Raw genomic sequence first — 27,954 nt, forward strand, 5'->3', positions numbered from 1 at the left:
TCAACACACAGACAAGCTATTTTCTTGGGGGGGGGGCTACTTTTCTAGGGGGAGCTATAGCACCCCCCTGGCGCCACAGAACTAGTCCATTATGTAAAGCTGGAGACAAAGTTTGGAAATGTGCAAAGGATATTGAAGATGGAGCTGCCAGGCAGGAGAACAAGAGAGATGCTTCTTGGATGTAGTGAAGGAAGACGTGACAGAGGAGGATGCTAAGGACAGTGTGTAATGGAGACAGATGATATGCTGTGGTGACCCCTAAAGCAAGAAGCTAGAGGATAGATTTTATTTTTTCACAGATTTCACAAAAAAACGTGTTTGAGAGCTCCACCAAAGCTAAACTGTTGCGTTAAAAAAAAAACAAAAAATGTGACTTTAGATTAAAAAAAAATTAATTAAATCATCAGTGAAAGATGCGAGAGAGGACAGTTCACACCTTGCAGTGGTTTCAGACCCATAAAAACAACAAAATCAACTCATTTTATGAACTGTGTTTATTTCTTGAATATACAACAGTTGGAGGACTCTTTTTCTTCACACCAGCTAAATCAAATAACTGTAGTCTTTTTTCACATTTTTACCTATTACCAGAAAAGGGTATAAAATATTGCGCAGATCAATATGTATGCCTTTCTTGAGATAATAATCTAAGTGTATTACACCTAATCACTCAACATTAAAAAAATAAGTTGACATATTAATATAAGAGCAAATGTTGCTTGAATATCCTGAACACGTCTTTGAATGTTCCTGTCAGTGGTGTTATATGTGGTAAGAGAGAAGCTGAACAAAGCTCTTAGGTTCTCCTCCTGGCCTGGTTTTTAAACACTGGCCAGCCTCTCTGTGGAGCCTCCATGAAGCAGCCGCTGCAACGCGATGAACACGACACACGCGGGGCAGCTTGATGCATTTCCACATTAACTCAGTTCATTCGTGTTTAGAAGCTGTTGTTTAAACCAGATTGCCACTAGGAGAGCTCCATGTCCGATGTGGCCGCAGCGCCGGATGCCTGTGATTCTGTACTTGCCACCAAGCGTTCTCGACCGCCGAAGACCTCGGCCACTAAAAGCAAACAGTCACAATAACATTTGAGCATCATTAACTGAACACCTGGCTTCATGTTTGTCACTTTACAATATTCCCTGACTCATAGAGTGAGTCATGCACTTGCCAGAGTGAATCAAAATAGCATTCAAGACGCAAGCCTCCGGCAAGGCTCCTCACTCACTGGGTAATATGTACTTTTAAGGGAATTGTATTGTATTTTGTATATTTTCATTTTGTTTTCTTTGTTAAATACTTTAAGTCTGTAGTGCAGTAAAAATAAGTGCAAAATGCAGGCTTTTATTATTTGCCCCACTGAAACCCATTATAATATGCCTTTCTCTTCACAATATTTCTTTGAATATACAACACATTTTGGGGTCAACATGAAAGAAAGGCAGATGTGAAATGTAAAAGTGAGGTCAGAGGTCAAATGTGACATATTTGAATGCTATAATGTGATATTTCGAATCCCCACTTGCCGGTATCATTTCCTATATGCTGACAATACAAACTGCACTTGTAAAAATCATAGTTTAAGGCTTTTTGTCAGTTTTCACCAAATCAAATCATTAAATTGACCTTGAAGACCTTGTTGGATGTCAGCCAAATTTTCATGGACTATTAACATGTGTTTAAAGACAAAGTAACAAAACGACACAAGCACGCACTACCAAAAACATAACCTCCTTGGTGGTAACTACACATGCTTTACAAACAATTTAACTGTAACTGTACCTGCTGCAACGTCACTTATATCCCAAACTCGCAGTCCTTCCTTCTGTCCCCCAAAGGCATAGACGAAGGGCAGGTCAGGACAACATGAAGCACAGAACAGCACACCCTGTTCACAGGTGACAAAGTCAGGGTAACTACTTTAACAACCACTCTTTCTACAGATGGAAAAAATACCTCCACACCACAAACTTACCATTTTCATATCCCGCGAGTGCACCATGTTGGGTTTGTTGCCTAAAATGTCCCAAATCTTTACATGTTTGTCAGCTGAAGAGGTGACCATGCATCCTTTAATCTGGCTGCTGAGGGACAATCCTGCAGGAGTTCAAAGACAGTTAAGTGTGATTTTTATAGCACAGTCAGCACTGTAACTTTAAAGAGCACAGGGAGTGAAGGCTCCACTTGGTTGCCTGAGTCAAAGACACTCAGTGACAAAGTGTCTTTATGTTTTCCTTAAGAAAGGAAATAGTTTTGAGAGGATGATGGAAAAAAAAAAAGCCAAACACGAGTTTTCCCACATTTCTCTGGTATGTATGAATAATCTGAAGCAATGCTTTCATATTTTCCAAGTGACTCATGAGCAAAAAAAAAAAAAAAAAAATCACCACTTTCTCACACAACAGAAAAGCCAATGTACAGTTTAATTTAAACTGATGGAAAAAAGCACCGCGCAAACACACACACACACACACACCAACCTGACACCTCTTCATCGTGTGCCCTCAGTGTGAACACAGGTTTATCCGAGCGTGCATCCAGGCAGTAGACAAAACCATCCTCTGTGCTCGCCTGAAAACATAAGAAAACACACACACACATTATGCAGTTTTGGGGGGGGTGCTTTCATATCATTTTATTTTCTCTAGTGAAAACATGACGCGACTGAAACAAATGTGGTTTCACTGACATAAACGTCTCCATACGCAATCATGCTATTCAAGTCCAGAAAGACATCAGCCAAAAACATCAGTGCTGTATGAACAGCAGTGCTGGGAGATGGCATAACAGATGGGTCATTCCAGGTCGACTGACCAAATGTTTCCAGCCTGACCATCTCATATTTCCCTGAAAAATTCCAGGGGGGTGACACACTTCCTAATGAAGAAACTGCCAAATTTGAGCTCTCTGCTGTATTTAATTTGCTCAAAAAAAAGAAGCTTTTTTAAAAAGTTAGAGGAGCTTTCAAGGGATGATCAAGCTGGAATATTTTCTTAAATTTGGTCAATTGATGGGGAGATGCAAAGATATAGCTAAGAAAGATTTGTGATGCACAACATAAGTTATGATATGCAAAGTCAGGGCAAATTCTGGCACATATAACAAGCTGGCTCAGAAACCACCTTGTTGTCTTTGTATGGCTTTCAGTTAAATACAGGATTTTCATGCAAAATAAAGCATTTTATCAGCATTTTACAATGTCTCGATTTTTTTTTTTGGGGGGGGGGGGGGGGGAGACACTGTGTTCCATGCAGCTCGTCTTCTAGAAAATCCCGCAGGATGTTTTAAGGACCCACCAGAAAATTGCAGGGTGAAAAGTGGTTCCAGACCAAACGCTCCACTTGGCCACTGAACCTCCACGTCCGATAGCTGCTGTCTGGACTCCGGCAATCATAAAGTATAGCTGTCCTGAAAAGAGAACATGTTAAGCCTCGAACCTGCTGTTAATCTTAAACTTTGCTATAAATTCTAGTGGATTGGAGAACAGATGACACTAACTTGTCATAAGATCCCGATATCAAAGTCTGTGCTTCAAACGGGTGGAATGTTAACGTCTGGACCTGAAAGATAAAAGATTTTGTTATCCAGCAGCTCAAATCTGCAGTTTCCGGGGATTTAACACTCAATTTAAACTATGAATTATATTATTAGTTATCACTGAATACCTTATCAGTGTGCCTGCGCAGGGTTGTGGCTGGTTTGCCTTGAGACATATCCCACAAGATAACTGTGTCATCTGCAGAACCGCTAGCCAACACATTCCTTAAAAAGACAAGACTGTGTTCAGTAAAGACCCACCTATACACAAGTGTGTACAGTTGCAATACATGAAAACCATACAAGCAAAATACACGGACATCTCCAGGTTGGTGAGGAGTGCTGCTTCAAGTGGAGGATTTCAAATATTTCTGTTTACTCGTTTCCAAATGGGGGGGGAAGTGGATCAGGAGATTGACAGATGGACTGGTGCAGCATCAGCATGTACCGGTCAAAGCTGACCTCCTTTCCTACCCTCACCTAGGGCCACAAGCAGTCAATAGCGACTGAAAGAATAAGATCTCAGATATAAGCAGAAAAAAATGGGCTTCATCCAAAGGCAGTCTGGGTTCTCAATGAAGACCTGTCATTTGGGAGTTGCCTCAAAGTAGAGCTGCTACTCCTCCACATCGAAAGGAACTAGCCAAAGTGGTTTGGGCATCTGATTAGGATGCCTCCTGGGCAACTCCTAGATGAGGTTCTTCAGAGATGTCCAACTAGGATGAGGCCTTAAGACAAGACACAGGACACTGGTGGAAGAGTTGGAGGAAGTGGCCCGGGGAGAGGCAGGTCCATCGATCACTGCTTAAGACTGCTGACACCGCAACCCAGATGAGAATGAGTGGCAGAAAATGGATGTCTGGAAATCAGAATTCATTTAAAAAAAAAAACAAAAAAAAAACCTAATGATGCCACCTGATACTGACCTGATCAGCTTGTTCCAGGATAAATCCAGCACTGCATCTGTGTGCCCCTCAGCAGGCTCTGCTGCTGCCCCCTGGTATAAATTAAAAAGATGGAGAATCACTTAATTAGTACCTAAATTAACTTCATCAGACAGTGCTTTTCTACTCTATTTGAGCACTCAAAGCGTTATTCACCCACTTATCCAAGAACTTTTTCCAATGTCTGAGCGCTTTTAACCTAACATTCACACTTTTGCACTCTGAAAGATGCATCAGAGGTAACTTGGGGTTTAATATCCTGCTAAGGATACTTCAATATGCAGACTAGAGGAACGGCATGAACGGACACTAATCAGAGTTTTACCTTTTTGCTTTTTTTTTTCTTCTTGGAGGCTTTTTTGCTCCCCAGAGAGAAGGCTGGCTCTAAACAGTCCACCACATCCAGATCCCACACATCAATCTGAGGGGTCATGTTCCCCACAGCAGCATAGTTAGCTACAGGGAAACACACACAGGGGAGACCAGTGTTTTCTAACCGCTACTATTCAATGAAACTCACTATATTATATATAAACTGCATTTATTATCAGATGTTTTCTTACATGTTCCTTCTGCAGGATTTGGGTCAAAGTTTAGCCACTCCACACACAGCGGATAAGCTGGCAGCAGAATATGATGATGAACATACAGGGAGTCCTCCTCAGAGTTGTAAACTGCAAAGTAACACATTTAGCTTACTGTATGCCAAAGCAGCGGTATCTAATAAGATATTCTTCTTTGATTTTCTGAAGAAAATCCACTGTCATCCATCCATCAGGTCATGGACAAAGGCATTTACCATGGATCTCCAAAGTGCAGCAGTCCTTCTCTGCTTTGCCTGTCAGGACAAGGTTGTCAGTGGGTTTGATTTGGAAGTCTTCACGCTCATACTGGTCCTAGGAAGGCAATTTTCACAAGTTGAACACAAATTTCTTGCACTTTTCAAGGTTTCTTAGGCACAACATTGAACGCGTAGACTTATTTTTCTAGGCTACTCACTGTGTCTTTGATGGTGATGTAAGGATCCTCCTCATTAGAGCTGAACACAGTGAGCCCAGCCAGGCTGTCACCAAGATTAGCAGTCACTAAAAAGGGAGGCAGAAAAATATAAGGTACACGGTGAAGTGGCAAATCTATTCAAATGAACAGCACCTCCCCCTTCCTCACCTGTATCCTCGTCATCATATTTATCCAAGCCATACTCTGCTAACTCATCAGCTTCCTCCTTTCCTTCGCCCTTCTCATCCTCTGGTGCTTCAGCAGTATCGCTCTCTTCAAGAGGTCCACCTTCACCTTCTTCCTCTTCGTCCTCAGCTGCCAGGTCCCTGAGCGAATTCGAAGTAAACAAGTATTACAGCGGTCAGAGCGGGTGGCTACATACACAAAGAGGACCAGTAAAGCATCTAACATACCCCAGTTCTTCTTTTGCCTCAGTGATGATTCGCTGGAGCTCCTCCTGGCTCAATTCAACCTGTTGTTAAATGTAAAAAGTGGCTTAATAAATATATACATTTAGTCACAGATAAGCCGCCGGTCGGCTAACATGCTAACGTCACTTACCTTGTCCGGGGCTTCCTTGGCAACACCTCGTTTCACCCACCCGACGCAAGTAATCTGGGAGCTCATTGCGGACAAACTGTACGGTTTATCTGACCAAAACTATATAAACACCACACCAAAGAAACAGTGAACATCCGGCATGCACACTGTGGGCGTACATGTGTTTCACTGGGTCCTCTGACGCGTCTTGATGGCGTGTGTGGAGCGTTGAAAAATCTGCCTGATCAAAAGTGTAGCAGAGAAACAGGACACGCAAAGACTCTTGAATTAAAATCTGAGGGGAATCCCTCAAAAGCAAAGATGCTGCCAGGAAGGACTTTTATCACACTAGAGACAGTTTTGGTCAGTTATTTTATGTCCACTCACTGCTTAATCAATTTGACAACAGTTTCCAGAGTACCATGTTGTTTTATTTATTTATTTTGTTGTTTAATAATAATATAAAACAGCTACTCGTGGCTAAGATCAATATAAAGAAATCCTGGGCAAATAATATTCATATTCATACATAAATGCTCAGTAATCAAACAAAACAGCTGCTTTTTCATTGCTGTGTGTAGTGGCAATGTTGTACTCAATGTGTTTACATGTGTCAAAATAGGCCTGAAGGAGGTCTGAAACGTGGCCATATTAGATATCAGTAGAAGGAGGTCAACATCTCTGGTCGCAGAAGAATTTAGTAATCTAAAACCATTATTTTCATGAACTAAAGAGTAAATTTTTCACTTTTTTAAAAAGAAGGCAAGTCTGTTTAGAGTCAGCCTGCTGCTGGCAAAGCCTCCAATTAATATTTACCACCAATAATAAACTCTATTGCAGTGGTTCCCAAAGTCAAGAGTGCTGCGACCCACTTAAATACCAGAAAATCCCATGCCCCCCCCAGCCTGTGAAATTTTCCTGGCTAGAAGCCCGTCTTCACTCTCATCAAAATACAAGAGAATATCACGCATATCATTGAAATTTTTATTCAAAAACATAAACAACACAAGCTGCTGGCGATAAATCGCTGCTACTACCCAGTCATATGTAAAGTGCCAATGCCAATATGTGACCCACTTGCCACTGGGACACAAACTTCAATACAAGAGCACTAAATTTAGGTCAGAATAATGAGCAATATCGCAAACTAACCACCTCCTATTACCAGTTTTAATTCACCTTTAATATAAATGAATATATTTATATAAACATATAACTATGCATACTTGTGAGTGATTTCAAACTGAATTTCTGTTATTACTGCGGTCCCCCTGCAGTACCTTTGCGGGCCACCAGAGAGCCACAGCCCAAACTTTGGGAACCACCGCTCTACTGCATTGGACTCTGCTCTTCTCCGGTAGCTTTTTGAACACCCTTGAGACTCCAGTAAGAATGGCAAAGAGGTTTTTGCCCAGTGTTGCTAATGTGGTTCAAATCCAGGCTCTGACACTGACAGCTCACCTCCAGGACAGCTGATTTTTGCCTTTCTGCAGTGGTTTAAAGTTACACAACCCTTGTCATCAGTATGATGTCAGTGTTGTATTTTACTAAAGACAGCAGTAGCCTCCTGACTGTATAAGAGCTGCGAGGTAAATGAAAAGTACAAATGTGGAACATTTTAAATTTTTGATCTAAGAGGAAACTTTTTATATAAAACAAATTTTAATGACCATATAAAACAACAAGACATTACAAATATTGATATATGAAACTGTTACTGGTGGTTATGCCTATGTTTAGGACAAAGTGGATAAATAATAAAGAGGTACTACTCTTTCATGAGTGACACAGGATAACATTAAATGATTGAACAATAATTTCAGAATAGAAAATGAAGTGCAGCAGTCACGCCAATGGACGTGTATTCACCAAAGCTTTTTTTCATAGTACACATTTAAACAATTCCTCACATTTAAACAATTCTTCACTAAGCCCCCCCCCCCCCCCCCCCCCCCCCCCCAAAAAAAAAAACCACATAAAAAGCTTAAAGTGGATAATCTGGTGCACATTTAGATGTGTAACATTGTGAGTTCTTTGATAGACACTGCATTCAAAAGCTGCATAAATGTGCATTCAGCCATATTAATAATTATCACCTGTGTGCAGACAAGCAGACTGAGTGCGATGATACTACAATGGTGCCAGGCTGAGGAGTAACAAAACTGATAGATGCTTAAGATTCGTTACTGTGTCTTTTCAAGCGTCAGAAGTTTAACAAGTGCCATGGCTTGAAAGGCCATCTCTGTAACAGCTGAGCAAAATATCACAGAGCTGAAAGAAGGGAGAAATAGTAACTAGTTGTAAATGCTTTGAAACACTTAGCTAGAGTCAAGCTTCACAGTTGAAGGCACTGATTTGACATCCTTTCCTGCCTTTTTTCCTTTTGATAATCCAAATCTAGTTGCGAATGTCAAGAAATAAAACATCTAGCATGTTATTTTGGTTAAAAAGTAATCTATTTGCTAAATGTTTAATTTCTCTTGGTGTTAGTCTTTGTTTTGGGGGTCTTTAATATCATTTTTTAAAAATGTTAACACAGATTACAATTCAGATGTTTGATATCTGGTGTTCCACTCTAAGTTTATACACCCGACTGTCATCTGTACATTTGAAGGGACAGTAACACCTAAGTTAACCAGGAAAACAGTATTCTTAAAGTGCTTTTTCTCTGTGGCACAGGCCAATCACATCAAAGCAGTCCAGGGCAAGAACCCAGTGGTTAGGGATGGACAGTGTTTTTTCTGTCCTGTGGCTCTTCCAGGAAGATGCTTCATTTCAGGAAGTTCATACTTTGTTACAGTCTTAATTTTGACATTTTGATAACTTGGTAATCTTGGTATGAGGAGACTTTTTTGTGTCACACCTAAAAAGGTCTGATCGCTTCTTCCGTCTGCTTTCATCTACTGTCCAAAATCCACTTCCGACTCTCAGTTTTCAGTGTCATTTTCAGCTGGTCTTAAACGTTTAGACACCAGCTTCAGGTTGGTCTCATGGAGGATCACCTGGGTCAGGTATTTTTCCCGTTTGATTTGTTCTTTAACGGCATACGGGACATCTGGGATCATGTAGGACAGGATGAATTTGGTAAAATAAACAACGTGCTGTGAAGAGACCAAAAAAAAGACACTGCTGTTGGGCCGTTGTAATAGTTTGTGGCTCAATAATATTTGGTGACATGTTCAGTTTCCATTTATTTGGTTTATACTCACCTCTACAACAATTATAAAAGCCATTTTGGCAGCAATCACATGCCAGTAGTACATGTTGTGTTCATACTGTTTGGGGTGCCCCGGAGGAAACCGATAGTCTCGATATCTGTAAGAGAAAAGCTTTTTACTACTAAAATGCCACACATTTGTTCCTGACATCACTCAGCAATTCTATTATGATTACATAAATGACTATATAAAAAATAAGCCTGCAGAGAGAGAACAGGGTTATAGCTGCCTATTGCTCTCATGCCCTCCACCCCTGTTGCCACTCCCACTCCCACGCCCCCTCTGTGTTCCTGGTTTGTTCATGTTTGATTATAGGAGCGGAGTCCGAGGAAAGCCAGGCCACCAGCTGCTCTTCATCCTTGTATGCTGTGTGGTTCCATCTTGACAGTCTTATAGTCTTACAGTCGTTCCTGGAAAGTTTTTTCCTCACTTGTAGTTACATGACACTAACGCCTGTCTCGTCTACCAGCAGTATTCCTCAGCCATTCCTCGCCTCTGATCTGTCCTGCTCTCTTCTGTCTTTGCCCTGCTGAACCTCTACCAAGCCCTGCCCCCATTCCTAACTCCAAAATAGCTTTGGTCTACATTCCTCTCTTGCTCTCAGTGTCTACTCCCTCCCTCAGCTTAGTCCTTGTATTTCTGAAGTTCATTGATAAACCTTCTTGTCAGTAAGCCTCTTTAAATTGTGATGCTTGCAGAGACTGTGCAGGTTGCTATCACACTGTTATCTCTGATCTGTCATGTGTATAGGCTTATACATGTGCTATATTAGACAACAGTAGATTAGGAAAAAGTTGCCTGGTCTGATAGGTCTCCATTTCTGCAGTGAAATTCTGATGGTAGGGTCAGAATTTAGAATAAACAGCATGAAAGCATGGATCCATTCTGCCATGAATCAAACAGTTCAGGCTGCTGGTGGTGTAATGGTGAAGGGGATATTTTCTTCCACTCTTGGGCCCCTCAATACCAGTGGAGCACCATTTAAACTCCACAGTCTGGCCATGCCCATCTCTTTGTGACCACAGTGTGCTCATCCTCTGATGGTTGCTTCTGGCAGGATAACGCACCACAAAGCTCAAATCATCTCAGACTGGTTTCTTGAACATGACAGTTAGTTCACTGTACTCAAATGACCCCCACAGTCACCAAATCTCAATCCAATCCACCTTTGTGGTGGGATGTGCAGCTGATAAAATCTGCAGAAACTGTACACTGTCATGTCAATATGGACAAAACTCTCTGAGCAATGTTTCCGGCACATCGCTGAATCTATACCAGAAAGAAATAAGGCTGTTCTAAAAGCACAAGTGGGTCCAACCTGGAACTGACAAGGTGTAACTAATGAAGTGGCTGCTCAATGTACAATGAAAATATTGCAATATGTTTCAATATAGCAATGTCTCCTAATTCTAACAAATGTTTTAGCCACTGACTAGAAAGTCATATAGAAGCTAATTCTACACGAAACCTGAACACAGAACACACAGATGCATCAGTCTTTGTACCTGCAGGTGGTTATGTTGGGAAGTGCAGTATGGTCCTTTGAGGGTAATTCGCTGATATTGAATACAGACAGTGAGCTGTTGATGTAGCCCTTCATGGTGTTTTCAACATTATCTCCATAGGGGTACACGGAGAAAGACCAGTAGTAGACCAGCCGTGGGATCATATCCGATGTGAAAGCAATGATCATGGCCTGTTCAAACATCAGGACATGAAGCAGAAAAAGAAAACTTTTTATAAGTGGAGTATATAATTGTGGTGTAACTGGACTGTACTGTCTTGGGAGCAAAATTATGATTTGCCAAAGGGCTGAGATTGCAATAGCCTTTAAAATGAGTTGATAAACTAGTATCTGGGTGTAATCACCAGCTTACATTTGTTACCACAGCCAAAATAGTGATGCCTTGAAGAATGGGCTGCCATGCACCTATATCCTGGGCCTTCTCTGGCACAATGCGACGAAACTGAGTGGTGATTTTCCAAGCATCAACCCGAATCTCTATTAGATTGTTGACCAGCGCCAGGACTGGAGCCAGAGGGAAGGAGGCCACAAACAAGGTCACAAACCCGAACTGGATCACTGTAAGAGACAGGGGATTCCAGTGCACCAGGTATTAGTAAACTCATCCGTTATTCAGTTATCAACAACAGCATCTTACTTGCAGCTACAATTATAACAGGCAAAGAGCCATCTTACCCATCTCAAGGTATTCATAGAACAGTCCTAGTTTTGAGTTGGCTTGGAGCTGGTAGTCCTGCTCCCAGCGAGGAGTCACCTTCTGTGAGGTCGCGCGGGCGCAGTGTCGAGAAATCAAATTCTTCACCCACCTGCGAATGCATGGAAGCGATCGCATATGGTAAAAGTAATAGTTCCTGATTTATCTATTTAGTTGAACCAACAGCCACAAGCAGCAGTTTCCTCCATGGAGACAAAGACTTGAGGCTAAGATCAAGGTAGCGTGGGGGGGAGTTAGGCAGCTATCAGAGCTGAAGAAAGGTGTGATGAAGAAAGCTTTCCATAGAATTACAACAAGTGAGTCACGCTTCCTGCTTTATATTATTGGTAACTATTGTTCTCTGTGTTTTCTGTTGTGTTTACTTTCCAGTCTCCTTATTTCTATTGGTTTCAGCTGTGTTCCCACCTGTTACCGCTCCCCTCATTATCTGGTGTGTGTTTATATTGTCTTTGTCTCTCTCTGTTGATTGTCATCTCATCTGTGTAAGCTGTGTGCTCCCTGTCTCTGTATTCCCACTGTTTCCAAGCATACCTAGAGTTCTCCGATTCTGTATTCATCTCTTGGTTTCAGACTTTGTGTGTTTTCTGGATTTTTCTGTATTAAAAGCTTTTTTTTCCTTTAATAAAGAAAATCTGCATTTGAAAAACTGCAACCTAATCTCAACATTGTGTGGATATCTGGTATTTCAGAGTATTTGTATATGTCTTGTTCTTTCTCATGGGGACATAATGCATCTCTAAAAGTCACTGTTTTCCTTAGCTTTACCTATGCTACTTTGAATTGAAAAAACTGATGCTAGATTCTTGAGTACTTACGGTATCAAGACCTCTTGGATGTTGTTCCATATGGCTTTTCCACCCATGATGATTGCCAGCTGAGTCGTCAGCTCAATCAAACAACCGCCAGGATCACACTGCAGAAGCAAGACACACAATAAGAGTCATGAATGTTTAGTTATTAACTTAGCAATGTAACAGCTTTGTGGATTAATAGTACCTCCTCATTTCGATATTTTCCCGAAAGATAAACAGGCTTTCCAGGATGACCAACTGCTTTCCCCTTTGCAAAGGCAATGTAGAAACAAGAAGAGTAATAGTTGACAAACTGAAAGAGGAACATCTTCAGAGTCAAGCTGTTCTCATAGTCCGTCTTGGTCCGTGGAAGCTCTGTTATTGTGTCAGATATGAAAAAACTGTGGATTAGACTATGTTCCATTGAGGAAAGGGGAAGTACAAGTGGATGTTCAGCTCACCAAAGTCAGTGATCCAGATGGCGACCCGCTCATAGAGCACATTGAGGATCATAATTAAAACAAAGTTAATGAGCGATGCCGTGACAGAAGTGGCCATCTGAGGTGTCACATACTCCCTTATTGGCTCAAAATCAGTCAGGTTTTTAGTTTTCAGTTCAACAGAAAAGGTAAAGAAGACGGCCAGGCGGTACACAGTGATGGCCACAACAGATGCCAGGATTAGCATAATCTAAAGGACAAAATACAGTTAAACCAAGAATATTACTTATTCTGTCTTTCCTCAGATCTTCAATTACATTGATTAAAATGGACATTCTATTAAAGCAAAAAACAAATTTGTGAATATTACTTATTTTTATTTTTATTCTTCTTATTTATATGTGTGTGTATATATGGTTGCAGGTACAAAATACATTTCACTGTGCATTGTACTGTGTATAACTGCACATGTGACAAATAAACACTATCTTATCTTATTATATAGAATCATGGTAAAAAGTAAGTACTCAGTTCTAAGGTTCAGTTCTAAGATTTTACACATCAGGATATCATTGTAGGGTCTTTACCCACAATACAAAGCGCCTTGAGGCGACAGTTCGTTGTGATTTGGCGCTATATAAATAAAATTGAATTGAATTGAATTGAATATCATTTAAAAAAATCATCTGGTCTTAACCAGGTTTTAAAATGACTTAAATACAAGGTCATATACAAATCATTATTTATTTAACAAAACTTAAGCCAAAATGCAGAAGCACTGTTAACAAAGCTAAGCAATGCCCAGTAACTTGTAGCACCACGTTCAGCTGAAATAACTCCAAGTAATTGTGGTTTGAATCCTATTTATCTCATAGACTCCAATTTGTTCATGTAAATGGGGAGTCTTCTTCACACACTAAGGTTAATTATGGAGTTCCACAGGGTTCTGTGCTAGGACCAATTTTATTTACATTATACATGCTTCCCTTAGGCAGTATTATTAGAAAGCACTGCATCAATTTTCATTGTTATGCAGATGATACTCAGCTTTACCTATCAATGAAGCCAGATGACACACATCAATTAGTCAAACTGCAGGAATGTCTTAAAGATATTAAGGCCTGGATGACCTCTAATTTCCTGCTTCTAAATTCAGATAAAACTGAAATTCTTGTTCTCGGCCCCACAAATCTTAGAAACATGGTGTCTAACCAGATACTTACTCTGGATGGCATTACTTTGGCCTCCAGTAACACTGTGAGAAATCTTGGATTTGACCAGGATATGTCCTTCAATGCACATATTAAACAAATATGTAGGACCGCTTTTTTGCATTTGCGCAATATTTCTAAAATTAGAAACATCCTTTCTCAGAGTGATGCTGAAAAGCTAATTCATGCATTTATTACTTCTAGGGTGGACTATTGTAATTCATTATTATCAGGCTGTCCTAAAAGCTCCCTGAAAAGCCTTCAGCTGATCCAAAATGCTGCAGCTAGAGTACTGACAGGGACTAGAAAGAGAGAGCAGATTTCTCCCATATTGGCTTCTCTTCATTGGCTCCCTGTTAAATCTAGAATAGAATTTAAAATTCTTCTCCTCACATACAAGGTCTTGAATAATCAGGCCCCATCTTATCTCAAAGACCTCATAGTACCATATCACCCCAACAGAGCACTTCGCTCTCAGACTGCTGGCTTACTTGTGGTTCCTAGGATACTTAAGAGTAGAATGGGAGGCAGAGCCTTCAGCTTTCAGGCGCCTCTTCTGTGGAACCAGCTTCCAGCTTGGATTCGGGAGACAGACACCCTCTCTATTTTTAAGATTAGGCTTAAAACTTTTCTTTATGATCAAGCTTATAGTTAGGGCTGGATCAGGTGACCCTGAACCATCCCTTAGTTATGCTGCTATAGGCCTAGTCTGCTGGGGGGTTCACATAATGCACTGTTTCTTATTCACCTTATTTACTTTGTTTATACTCCACTCTGCATTTAATCATTAATTGATATTAATCTCTGGCTCTCTTCCACAGCATGTCTTTCTCTCCCCTCAGCCCAACCGGTCCCGGCAGATGACTGCCCCTCCCTGAGCCTGGTTCTGCTGGAGGTTTCTTCCTGTTAAAAGGGAGTTTTTCCTTTCCACTGTCGCCAAGTGCTTGCTCATAGGGGGTCGTTTTGACTGTTGGGTTTTCTCTGTATTATTGTAGGGTCTTTACCCACAATACAAAGCGCCTTGAGGCAACAGTTTGTTGTGATTTGGTGCTATATAAATAAAATTGAATTGAATTGAATTGAAGAATAGTTTTGTCCCACTTTTGCTTCAGTTCATTGAAATTGTGGGCATTCATTTATGCACAGCTTTCTTAAGGTCCTGCCACAACATTTCAGTCAGGTTGAAGTCTGGTCTTTGACTGGGCCACTGCATTATGTTGCAGATTTGCTGCTGTGCTTGGGATCATTGTCAAATTAACACAGTTTTAGCCAAGATTCAGCTGTAGGGCAGATGGCCTCACATTTGACTCTAAAAGCCTTTGGTATACAGTGGAGTTCATGGTTGACTAAATGACTCCAAGGTGGGCAGATCCTGAGGCTGGAAAGCAAGCCCAAATCTTCACCCCTCCATCACCATGCGGCCATTTGATATGATTTATTTGTACTGATATGTTGTAGTTTTTAGCCAAACATGGTGCTGTGCATTATGGCAAAACATAACTTTGGTCTCCTCTGTCCACAGGACATTGCTCTGTGGTATGTTGTCTTGTTCAGATGCAATTTTGCAAACCTAATCTGTGCTGCCATGTTTTTTTTAGAGCCTTCCAGGCAAGCCAAACTTGTTCAGTGTTTCTCTGTCAAGAACTTTCACATTTAACATGCTAACTGAGCCTGTAGAGTTTGAGATGTAGCTCTTGTTTGGTTTTTTTTTTGTTTTTTTCAGTTTCTCTGAGCATTGCATTGTCTGACCTTGAGACAATGCTAGGATGTTCACTCCTGTGAAGATTGTGGCATTGTGTTAACACACAACTAAATGCTCCAGACCAGCAAACTTCTGCTTTTACAGAGGTGGTCACACGTGATGATGATTAAGTGTATTTAATTAGCAGCGCCTGGCTGCTGTTTACCCTCTTAACTCCTGTGTAAGCATAAAGCTTGTACTTAATTTTCCACAGGGTGCTTCTGCATGTTAAATAAATAATGGCAGTGTAATGTGTCCTGTTTTGTTGTTCATCTGAGGTTGCATAATTTTAAAGTCTGCTAAGGGCTAGATGATTTTTATCATTTCCTGACATGTAAAACCCCAGAAAGGAGGGTGTACTTTCTTTGTACCATGACTGTATTTTTTTCTTTGAAGGCTGTAAATAAAAAAGTTACTGAAAAATAAAAACTGCATTTAATTCATTTAATTACCCAGAATAAGACTGTTGTTATTCCTATTGACACACGGATGCATCGTCCACAGGATGTATATGGCACCTTTTCTTTCATCTGGATAACAGACAAATTATATCATGAAATACAGAACTTTAACAACAAAATGTGAAAAGGTCAAACTCACTGATTTAATGTAGCATCAGCTAATATCAGAGAAAGTTAAATATCACACAGAGTAGCTGGGGAAAGAGTGCGTGCGATTTACCCCTGTGACAGGGTTTTTCCTCTCATAGATACATTTGGCTTCATATTCTGGGCGTGGCTGCTCTTCCTGTTCCAGGAACTCCACAGTGTCCCAATCATACTCCAACTCTGCCTGGTGGCGTTTCCAGAACTCCAGGAACAAAGTCACTGCACAAAACGAACAGATGCAGGAAAAAACAAGCCAAGCAGAGATGGAAGCACAATACAAATAGGGTATTAGCCATTTCTTCCTCCATAGATCTTTATATACATAGACTATACTACAGAATGTGATGCTAATATAAACATAATAACTTTTGCACAAGCTAAAATCTTGCAGAAACTGTATCAAACTTACCCCAAACAGCCATGAAAATTGCAAACACCAAAGTTCCAAAGTTATCAAACATGCAAAGTGTCTGAAAAAGAAAAAAGGTTACATCTAACTTAAACTACAATTGCAGTAGTGTCACAAAGCAAAACAACAGCCACACATTTCCCTATGCAAATCTGGCAACAGCATTAACACAATGTGAAGACTCCAATGCAAAACATATCTCACCTTTATCCATACATTAAAATGTGCCTCTCATTGCTGCGTGCAAGGAAACGTTTCCTACTGACACGTGTGTACTGAGGAACACTAAAAATATCAAATTTACTTCTGAAATAAAACACAACTCACTTTCGAAGTGTTGCAGGTGCTGTTTAATGTCCAGAATTTGCACCCGTCACACTGTGGACACATTACAATTTTTCCTCCGATGTCCGGGTCGCACACCTCTTTACTGCAGTATTTTAAACACACAACACAGATTATTAGAAAGTGATGCAATGCAATTTTTTTTATATTAAAAAAATAAATCACCAAAACATTATACTTCATTTATAATTGGCATACCTCCAGGTGCTGGTGTCTTGGATATAGTACCCATAGAGGAAACAGCCGAGCCCTACAACAGCAGCCAGAGTGAGCATTCTTGTGTAGAAACCCAACCAGGCAAAGTAGATGCCGATCTTTTCCCCATAGTACTCCCTGTAGATAAAAAAAAAAGAATTAGAATTATTAATAATTTCTACTTTGGATCTATTTTTCTCTGCAGCCCTGCAAATAGAACATGTAAAAAAAAAAAAGATTTTGCTCATGCTTGAACATACAGCAGACAGATACAGATTTTAAGACCTCACGTTCATTTTTATGAAGCAAAAGAAAGGAAAAAAAAAAAAGCACACCTTATGAGGTCAAGAGGTTGAATCTTGTAGAAGCTTTTGGGATGAGCCCATTCCTCAAAGAGCAGATATCGCTCATTGGGACAGTCTTTTTCTTCGGACTTGACATTGAACCGGCACTGACATAGCCAACAGAGAAGCCATAAGCATATCACAGTATACTGTAGTTCAGCTAAACATGACAGTATGCTGTCTGCTAAATAAAGCAGAACACAGTATGACTTACATCATGGAGGGGATAGGCACCTTTGTAAACTCCACCATCCAACAGTTTGGTGATACCAAACTTCTTTATGTTTCCTCGTACTTCGTAGGGGGCTCGGCTCAGGATGTAATATGCCTGAGAAGAGAAAAAGGAGGTAAAGTTATCCTTGTGCTATTTTATCCTACATTTAGTGTGTCAATGTTTTTCCTTAGCGTAACATAGATAACACCAACTCTGCCATTCTAAGGGGGCTCTTCTTAAGCTGAACACGTTTTCAAATCAAATTTTTCAAAATCAAATTTAAAACAACACCAAGTCTAGCAATGCACATATTTTTTATTTAATTAATGTCTTTTACTTGTTCTGAGTCAGGAATCATCAACTTATACGGATGAGGAATTTGACTTATCACACATAGATCTTTCAGTAACTTGGTTGAACAGAGCCCCCTGTGTTATTGTTACCTGTCTGTGATCCACAAGAGCTCATGATAATAGCAGCAGCAACAAATACCAGTGCACCCTCACATGCTTCATTATTTCTTGTGGTACTCAACTGCTTTAGTTCACATGGTTCCAAGTTGCAACAGCAAACCATTCATCCTGGAGCCAAATCGTCTTCCTTTTCCAATTCTGCTAGGTTCTTCTTCTCTCTTAATTTGTGGTTTATGACAGCGTACATGATGTATTTTGTATATCATATATGATATAAAACACAAAATCCTGAAAAAATAAATTACTAGACTAACTCCACTCCCAAAAATAAACCAGTGAGAAGAAGTTGCAGGCAGCCTGAACTAACTGCAACTACATGGAGCAACTAACCATCCTGCTCCTCATGGATGGAGTGAAGAAGAGATCCTTGTCCTTAACACAGAAGTACTCCAGACGATCCTTCTCAAAGGGGGCAGTGAAGAACTCAGACTCCTTAGTGATCAGGTTCTCATCGGGATAGAATTGCTTGGTGATGTAGGAGAGAAAGCGCCATGGTGAGGGGCGGGAGGATATGTCGTTGTGCTGGATGGGAAGCTTGATGTGCAAGACCTCGGCGTAGGTGCACAGCACATCCCATGGCATGTGAACTTTCACAAATATGAGTTTTTCATCTAAAACCTGCAAACACAGAGAGATTTTAGTTGAAGTATGAGATGCAGGGACAGAAAAAATGACTTCCAGGCACGGGCGTGCGCTTACAGAGGGTGTGGCCTCCAACTCCATGCCCATCTTCATCAGGCTGGCCTCAAAGTGCTCTCGCCGTCTCTAAAGAGTAAGAGACAAAAAAATCCAATTCAAATTAGGTACTTGATACAGCAGCCGCTTTCATTACCTAACAAAAAACTTTATTTATGACCACATCACAACATTATGTTACTCTCCTGGCACAGGAACTAGACTCTCTCTCTGCTGTGTTCATTTGCGGAACAAGCAGTGTGGCTTTATCGAGTGGCGGAGCAGCAGCGCACAGTGTGGCAGAAAAAACCCCCACAAGACCTTCTGTTTCTACAGGCAGGCTATTTTAAAAACTTGTGATCACTGAACTGTCACGTTCAGCACCTCTGTAACACTCTCAAAGAATGTTTGACAAAGAAAAAACAAAAAAATAGCTTTGTTCTTTGTTATAGCTAACCCCATTCACAAAAAGGTATTTCTGTGAGAAACAGGAAAATGATAAGGATGTGGTGTATTTAGACAATAATAACAACTGTCTTTAGCCAACAACACGTGAAGTGAACCACACCCTCCCAACAGTTGGTGCAGAATGAGGTTGAGCAACCTTTGTTTTACTCCAGTTCTACTTTCACAAGACATTTGAAGGTTTTGGCTGAACCCTGACTTTTTAGATTTTATCATGAAATCTATGAATCTCTAGCAGTACAGCAAAGTAAAGGGTGTGACTGCTGCAGGCTGCTGCACAGCTCTCTCCTCGCTGGATTTAGTTTGGTTTGGTTTGATTATAAATATCAAATTGCCTCAGTCCTGATAGAGCACAAGCTCAGACTTCCAGCAGCTCTCTAGGCTATCTTTTCCAAGGAACTCCCTAAAACTGGCTCAACAGCTTCTAAACAAGTGGGTCTGAGTTGCAGCTGTCACTACCTTTATTCACAGCGCTCAATCAGCTGACAAATACGTGGTACATGCTTAAGCAATATGTGTATTTCCAAACATACTATACACAAACCATACTGTAAACCTGTTGTGAAAGATAACAGACATGCCTGGATATGTCAGCTCATGCCTGAGTATCCTTCAATCTAACACTACTAACAACAGCAGACCAGCAGTCGCTGTTTTTCCTTTCTTTCCATTTTTCTTTCTTCAGCTACAAACCAACTGAATTTATTACATGGAGGTTTAACAGTTTTGCACCTTTTTTTTTTTTTAAGAGACAAAGTTCAGGTTTCAATAGAGAGAAAGGTGCTCTTAATTTCCTCTTTCAACGAATGTAGCTAGCAGCTGCACCGAACACCTCACAGTCAAAATGTGATGTGTATTTACAGTCACAATAACATAATATGAAGCCACTGACGGCAATTCAAGCGCAAACAAAAACTCCTTTTACAAATATGAAATGTCTCTGCCATTTGTATGAGTAATAAATCAAACACTGACAAAATGCTATATACGTATGTAGTGGTATTTACATTTATCTGTATGTAGCTCATGCCACTGAGCCACAATTATGATTTTTTAAGAAAATAATACAATTACTCTCATTTCTGTTAGAAGAAAATTATTACATGACTCATTAGGACATATAAATTGCAGATATTCAGAAAAAGATAATCAGGAAGTGAACCAGGGACTTCCTGGAGAGTTACAAAGAAAAAGCTGAACTGGGTTGGCATCTCTGGCACTACTTTTAAATTATTTTAATCATATTTATCTGACATACAGGTCAGAATTCATATTAATAACTAAATATCCTGATCTGTGCCCCTCATATGTGGGGTCCCTCAGGGCTCCATATTTGGTCCAATTCTCTTTTCTTGATATATGCTACCCCGCTTCAGCGACATCTCCTGCTACACTGACGATGACACACCTGCGCTTTTCTGTTAAGCATCACAACATCACCAGCCTCTTGCATTAACAGTCGGATGTCTTCAAATTTCCTCCATCAGAATCCTAAAAACCCTGTTTCACCCTGACAGGTTGTCTAAGGAGGTCAGTCATCACCCCCTCACCAGCAGGATCAACTCATCTACTAAGAACCTTGGTATCTTTTTTGACCAGCATTTGAATTTTGAATCTCACATCTCAAAGCTCATCCAGTCTCATTTCTTTCATTCAAGGAAACATCCCAAAAGTCCATCTTCAACTGGTCAAGAAGACAGCAGCTAATTTTGCCAGCACTCACAAAAAACAAAACAAAAACAAACACCGTTGTTCCTTCCCTTCTCTTTCTTCTAGTGGAAATCAGAATTCATTTAAAAATTTTATTAATAACATATAAAGCCTTACATATCTAGGCTCCTGTATATAAAGCAGACCTGCTGAGACCTCATTTATACAAATGAAGTTTTGTAATTATTACAATGTCATCTCTGCAGTGCGCCGTATGCTCCAGGAAGATTTATGTAAGTGCCATTCACAGTACACCCAATGCCAGTGAATTTAATGGTATGTTGTATTTTGCTAACCTGTTCAAAAAGATTAAAATAAAGAAAAATCAAACTTACCTTGCGTCTCTGGAATGCATGCCTCTTCTCATACTCCTTCTTGTCTTCATCTTCGTACACCAGGACAAAGTCAATCCGCCTCACACCATCATTGAAGAACAGGGAGTCTGGTTTGCCATTAAACTCTACCTGAGGGCAAAAACAAGGCTCATCGGGTAAATCTACAGGATGAAACTCATACCCGTCTTCCTCCATAATGTCATACAAGCTGAACATATTCGAGAGTAAAAGACCAGCTTGCAGCCAGTCGCAGCAGAGACCGCTAAACGCTGACCTGGCTTTGCATATTCAACCTGTAACGTAGGTCAGCCAACATTGTAACGCCCTCCCTTCTGCTCCCTCCCACTCTCTCACCACACAGTCCAACCTCAGACACTACTAAGTATCAGTAAAGCTCTTGCTAGCGTGTGATTAAAGCTTTATAATTTGTTTTGCTCATGTTGTCTAATGTTACTTCATTTCCCGCTGACTCACCTTTATTGCTTTGGATACTTTTCCTCCTTCTTTAATCGTGTGATAAGTTGGTAAAAACTCCTCAGGGTAAACTGTGACAGAAAAAAAAAAGACTGGTCACATAAAGAGGAGTACAAGCAGGAAAATAAACCACAACTAGACGTACAGCTGTGGAGTGAAGTTTACATTCACTCATCTTGGGCATGAATGTCATGGTAATTTTGGCATTTTAAGTATTTTTATTGATTTCTTTGAGCTGTATGCTACAGTATACATCTGTAATGATTTTAAGAAACAAGAATTGGGTGCACAAATTTGAATTTATTTGGTAGTTTTTCTAATCCATAGTCAAAATTATAAATACAGGCTCAAATATATACATCCATTCACTTAAATCTTTTAATAAGAGGTCCTGAAGGTTTACAGTGTCTTTTAAATGATCAAGACTATTAACTTCTTGTCAGTGATCGTGATTGACTACACCTGGTAGTTTCTCTTTGCCATCATAAAAAAAATTTGGATCAATCAATACTGTGTGTTTCTTAGCTCTTCTTACAGTTTGTCTCAGTTTGTTGTTTGGGTGTTCAGTTATTGAGTTATTTGTATGGTTTCCCTTCCTGAAACTTAAACACCAGACAAGGAAACAACGGGAAAGGAAACTAAATATAAAAGGGCAAAGACACAGGAACAAAACAGACACAGGGACACAAATGAAGGGAAAACCAAATAACCATACAACTAACTAAATAACAGAACACTAAAGAAACTAAACTGTAACAAGAGCTGAGAAACACAACCCAAAAAAGTAAAACAAAAACAAAACTACACAAAAGGAACTAAACACATGGGGCCACCAGCCCAAAACCACAACAAGCTGGGAAGGTCTCTTGGAGCCATTTCTAAAAAAAACTGCAGACTCCAAGATCATCAGTTCAAACAACTGTATGCAAGTACAAGTTGTTCAGGAAGCACCAAAGCTCAAACTTCCCATGAACTGGTAACTACTGGAACACCAGCATCACAGTCCACAGTGAAGTGAGTTTTATAATGCAATTTACTAAGAGGATGCCGACAAAGAAAGGAGCCCAACCATTCCACCCTGGAAAAAGACCAGCTCAAAGAAATCATTAAAAGGCCCAAATCACTATTGAGTATATGTAAACTTCTGATCACAACTGTTTATTTTCTATAGCCAAGCTAGTACAGGCTGGAATTACCATATAATCTCATAGTTATCTGATTGTATACTAAGCTCTTCAGAGGATGTATTCTTGGCAGATTATGCAGATTTCCGATTGGAGCTTTTTGTTTTTTCAGTATAGATTTGTGGAGAGATCACATGAACTTCAGTTGCATTTAGAGCACAAAAGTTTGTGTCATGCTCTCTCCCATTTTTTTGTCTTTCAGCTGCAGTTTGAGCTGCATTTCATGTTTGTTCTGATCTGTATTAATTCTTTGCCAGCCAAAACAGAGTGGATGAGTGTGTCTGTATGCCTGCAGGGGCCATACACACAGAGACAGACTTGGGTGTTCATGCCTGTGGAGTGATTTTGTCAAAGTGATACTGTTGCAGCTCTGCAAGATAAAGTCATGAGATGGTGCAGTTGTGCAGTTAAAGCCATCTAAGGACTGAAAACTCAGTTACAACACTGATGGTCAGACCACAAAACACAATCTGGTCTCTGAGATATATTTTTTTTTAATTTAAAGAACTCATATGGTCATAAATCAATTATTGAAGAATTTTTTAGAGTACAATTCTAAATAATCCCCATCTATTTCTCTATCCAGCCCTTCGGTTCATCCACTGTCTGAAGCAAGTCATTTTAGATAGGTGGGGAAAGTCAGGGCTGTATGAGGGGAATCCCCTTTAATTGAGTGTTGCAGTAATTTAGTTACACTGAGTTAGGGCCCTTCAACATAACAGGAGGACAAGACTTTATTCTAGCAGTTTAGTCACCTAAGGCTAAAAAATAGGAAAAGGATTTTATTCATTGGAGGTTATTGTTGATGCAAATATTTCATGGTATGGTGAGTTTGCATTGAAAGCACAGGCTAATCAAGAAGAAAATTACTGATAAAACACACACTGTGGATTACTCCATTTGTTACTTCCAATCTGGCAGTTGCACATTGCATTCCAGCCTTCTATTCCCAGTTTTCTTTAACCTTTATTTTCCACTGAGTTGTAGGCGCTCGTCACGTTCTACCTCTGTGCTGCTCATGGAAGCGTTTTTGAACTTCCTTAAATATCACAGCCTCTCACTGTCGCTGATTTACTACAGCACAAAACTTCCTACTCACCACAATAGTTTTATTAATCCCCCGAGAAAGAAAAGAAAGTCTGCTGACGTGTTTTTTTCCCCCCCAAATTCCAAACATACAATGTTTCTCACCACAGACTACATCAAAACAAGAATGTAAATAATAAAAACAATATCATGTAATAGTGTATGAGCTCTCATTTACCTCATAAATCTGTTGTGTCTTATTTTGAAAACACAGATGACCTAAAATCTAATATGGGAAGTCCTGCAATGTTTCCATATAAAGTGGAACAGACTGAGGAAACTAACTGGAGACAGATGTTGTTTTCAAAACACTGGCCATAGTAACATGCTGAGGGGACTAAGAGCAGAATCCCTGCTCTAAAAATCCATAATTTCTCCTTCGAAAGCCCACAAGCAGGCCCACAGTCTGACCTCTATACTACAAACTTATGCTCTAAAGTCAGTTAATGACATAACATAAAGCCCAGATTTTAATCAGTGTGGACAGCCACACTTGTTTTTATTCTTTATTATGCTTCATTTGAAATCACCAGTCACAAAACACAAGCACCATTACAAAACCTCTGCCACCATAACTGCTTCAGAAAGTGTGACTCATTTGAAAAGCATGCCAGCAAAAGCTTTATTCTGTCAGAAGCCACAAAACCAGTCAGAGACTTCTTCCTTCCTTGAGCACATCTTACACATTAACACACAAAACTAGCAAGGGCAGACATAATAAAGAGGGGAAACAATGTTTGAAGCATCGGGGTTAAAGCGTATGCACTAACAAATCTTTGAAAAGGAGTTGTTTTTCTGCATCAAACGCTGGGGAGCTTCACAGCAAGCTCTCTCAGCAGTCAGGACATGTGGCTGCATATTTTACATTTTACACATAATAACAGTTTTTTAATTGAAGAACACTTAAAGCAGATCATCTTCACTGAATTGATTGTGTGAAATGTGACAGGCATTTCCTCGGTCATCACCGATGTGATCATTTTTCACATTATGAATTTGAAACAAACATTCAGACTGCTTTGTTGGTTGATGTGCTGACCACTACAGGGCTTTAATAATTCATTACAGTGATATAAAGGCATTTTGTGAACCAAAAGGACAGGTTGATCTCAGTGATCAATGAGCAAAAAAAAGAAGAAGCCTCTAATAGCTTACTGCATGCCGCTTTAGATAAGTCAGACACAAAGGGGATCTCACAAAACCACTGTAACATAATCATACTCTGAGTGCAGAGATGAAGACAGGCCCAGGAGTAATTCTAATCAGCGGTGGAGTTGTGGTTTCAGTTTGCAGAGTCAGGAATGTGAAAAATTTAAATAACAAAAGCTTGTGGGGAGCTATGCTGCGGGATTCCTGAGGAGCTCTGTGAACACAAGGAGACTTTAGCCGTTTGTAGGTTCTTGGATTTTTTAGGTGCCTTGTTGTGAACCACAACTCCCACTGGTGAACAGCCGCTGCTCTTCACGTGCAATGTGGCTGTTGCTTATCATTCTGTAACATCGCACACCATCATTTACCTTGGCCCCACAAATGGAGCAGAAGCAACAATGTATTTGTGCCATATTCAAGTTACCACATTATAAAGGAAAAAAAGTAAATATATTACCCTAAATATAATTAAGCGCAGAGTATAAAAGTGCGAAAGGTGCACAACTTTGAAGAGGTTTAAAAGTCCATCTTTTCTCAACTACAGAGCAGTGATGGATGAGCAGCTGGTTCCAGGAGATAATGTAGCCTAAGACAGTCTCCATCACTAGGCGATGGACAGCATCATGAGGATAAAACCCAGACAGTCCTCTAAAATGCAGCAACACTTTTGTTGCGAAAGACAACTTTTTCTCACCGACTTCTTCCTCAATCATGTCCAGCTCTATATCCCCCAGATCCTCTGGGTCGGACTCCATCTCGAGGATGTCGTTTTCGCTCATAGTCCTGCCGGCGGCTCCAGTGTCATCACTCCCCCCGAAAAAAAAAAAAAACTTTTAATAATCGACTAACAAGCGCGCTAGGTCTCTCTGTGATTTTAAAGCGGAGTCTCCGCGCATTCCTGCTTCAGATCACAAAGCGGGTTCAGTGCGCGTAAAGTTTGCAAGCCGCGACTTGTATGAGAGCAGATGAAACGGGTGGGGCAAAGGAAGCGGAGGAGGAGGAGAGTGTTCAGAGACAGCGGCAAAGAGGTGGCGGTCTAAGCTTGCGGATATAAACACGAGCTGACTAAATGCAACAGGAAGCAACGCTGTTTCGCTAACGTTTCTTCTGGTTCATATGCGTCAACATTTTCATGATGAATAAGTCAGCGCCTCAGCTACTTTACTACTACTTAAAATAATTCACTTTCAGGTTAAGGGAAAAGTTACACTTACCCTGCAGCCAGCTGCTTTTCCTTTTTTTTTCTTTTTTCAATAAATTAAATCCTTTATCATCAAACACAACAAACAGTAACAGTAATTAATATAGGGCCGGGGGGGGGGGGGGGGGGGGGGGGGGGTTCTTACATGAAAACATTAGCATAAATATGTAATGCAGTGTTCTAATGCATTACATCTTTCTTTCTTTCTTTCTTTCTTTCTTTCTTTCTTTGTGGTCTAGCAATAATCAGGCCTGCTCAGATTTCCCAAAAAATGTGGTTAATCACAGTTACTTCATGATTTAATAAGGAGGGCAGTTACTTTTTCACATAGGGCCATTGCGATTGGCTAAACCACTGACTGTGATGACCCACGCCTCCTTTCACACATTTGCACATGTGATTATGCACATGAACAATAGTGAGTCACAACCACCTCCAGGGGACTACGCCCACTGGGGTTTAAATATCTGGTCTCTCCACCTTCTGGTTTTAGAACTGAAGAAGCCTTTCAGATGAGATGTGCAATGTCTTCAAGAAACTTAAAGGAGACTGATTATTGTTTATGATTCTTATTACTATTAGGGTTGTTTAGAAACTGCTTTATCCAATTTATTTTTAAAGTATTATTATGAACTGTAAACTCAAGAAAGTTGAAACCACCAGACTCCACTTACATTTCCTCTATAGAACTGTTATGTTAAATTTGTTGCAGCTTGTTCTGTCCTCTTGGCTGGATCTCTATTGAAAAAGACATTTTTAATCTCAATGAGACTTTTTACCTGGATATAAATGAAGGATATATATATAAGTCATGGACTGCAGCTCCTGCTCTGTGATGAGAATATTCTTTCTGGCTCAAAATGACTTGATATCATTCATGAGAGATATTTTTGACAGATTATTTGTCAAAAAGTCATTTACAACAATTTAAAAAACAGCAATCATTTCCCCCCCCAGGAAATCACTGTTTGGCCCACAGCAATCAGCAAGCCTGACGCACTCACAGTTATTTGTGTCCCCTCCCACACTTTTAAAAAAAAAAATCTGATGGCTCAACATAAAAAAAGTTGAGTAATAAGTTGCACAGCTTGAGTTTACTCAACTTTTTTTTTTTTTTAAAGCTGGGCAAACACAGACATTTATGTTACCATTTAGCTGAGATAACATGTTCACAGAACTTCATAAATGAATTGTTACACACGTTATAGTTGTTGGGTCAACCTAATGTTTCTCTTTAGGGTCCAGTTGGCCTAATGGGTTGTAGTATTTATTTACCAAAGGCAGCATTCCTGTTCAGTCCTCTTTCCCTTGTCAAAAACATTAGTTCCATATGTTCTCTTACTTAAATGAATGAACCAGATGTTGTAGGTAAATAGCTGGCTCAATTTAACCAGAATTGGTGTGTCAGTTCTATGATCTATCCATC

At 40.1% G+C, this 27,954-nt stretch overlaps 2 protein-coding genes across 2 annotated transcripts; both read right to left on the reverse strand.

Annotated features, from left to right (window-relative positions):
* Nucleotides 1-517: 517 nt before the first annotated feature.
* Nucleotides 518-6,216, reverse strand: pwp1 (PWP1 homolog, endonuclein). The gene is made up of 15 exons (XM_030719888.1): nt 6,042-6,216; nt 5,894-5,952; nt 5,649-5,806; nt 5,481-5,566; nt 5,281-5,377; nt 5,045-5,155; nt 4,807-4,937; nt 4,464-4,534; nt 3,666-3,762; nt 3,499-3,560; nt 3,297-3,408; nt 2,481-2,571; nt 1,976-2,097; nt 1,783-1,888; nt 518-1,062 (listed from the first exon to the last, which is right to left on the reverse strand). The coding sequence occupies exons 1-15, from the start codon at nt 6,105-6,107 to the stop codon at nt 968-970; spliced, it is 1,464 nt and encodes a 487-aa protein (XP_030575748.1). The 5' UTR covers nt 6,108-6,216; the 3' UTR covers nt 518-967.
* Nucleotides 6,217-7,981: 1,765 nt separating this feature from the next.
* On the reverse strand, nt 7,982-26,286 carry ano6 (anoctamin 6). Its single transcript, XM_030719887.1, has 20 exons — nt 26,022-26,286; nt 21,909-21,979; nt 21,435-21,563; nt 18,949-19,014; nt 18,580-18,867; nt 17,777-17,890; nt 17,554-17,669; nt 17,222-17,356; nt 17,006-17,108; nt 16,679-16,739; nt 16,343-16,488; nt 16,114-16,191; nt 12,731-12,959; nt 12,475-12,644; nt 12,294-12,391; nt 11,439-11,569; nt 11,116-11,321; nt 10,744-10,934; nt 9,230-9,335; nt 7,982-9,121 (listed from the first exon to the last, which is right to left on the reverse strand). Exons 1-20 carry the CDS (start codon nt 26,104-26,106, stop codon nt 8,948-8,950), a joined length of 2,697 nt encoding a protein of 898 aa, XP_030575747.1. The 5' UTR covers nt 26,107-26,286; the 3' UTR covers nt 7,982-8,947.
* Between the last annotated feature and the right edge of the window lie 1,668 nt (nt 26,287-27,954).

Source organism: Archocentrus centrarchus, chromosome 23, assembly GCF_007364275.1.
Source record: "Archocentrus centrarchus isolate MPI-CPG fArcCen1 chromosome 23, fArcCen1, whole genome shotgun sequence".
In the NCBI taxonomy this organism is placed as follows: Eukaryota; Metazoa; Chordata; class Actinopteri; order Cichliformes; family Cichlidae; genus Archocentrus; species Archocentrus centrarchus.

Bases quoted from the DNA above. Each gene is read 5' to 3' on its own strand.
- pwp1 (XM_030719888.1), bottom strand. From the start codon at position 6,107: ATGAGCTCCCAGATTACTTGCGTCGGGTGGGTGAAACGAGGTGTTGCC. The intron at 5,156-5,280 runs GTAAATGCCTTT...GTTACTTTGCAG, and splicing joins CTGCACTTTGGAGATCCATG to TTTACAACTCTGAGGAGGAC. The intron at 2,098-2,480 runs GTTGGTGTGTGT...GAACTCCTGCAG, and splicing joins ACACGATGAAGAGGTGTCAG to GATTGTCCCTCAGCAGCCAG.
- ano6 (XM_030719887.1), bottom strand. From the start codon at position 26,106: ATGAGCGAAAACGACATCCTCGAGATGGAGTCCGACCCAGAGGATCTG. The intron at 21,980-26,021 runs GTGAGAAAAAGT...TTTCTGTCACAG, and splicing joins CATGATTGAGGAAGAAGTCG to TTTACCCTGAGGAGTTTTTA. The intron at 12,392-12,474 runs GTACTATTAATC...TTGCTTCTGCAG, and splicing joins GAAAATATCGAAATGAGGAG to TGTGATCCTGGCGGTTGTTT.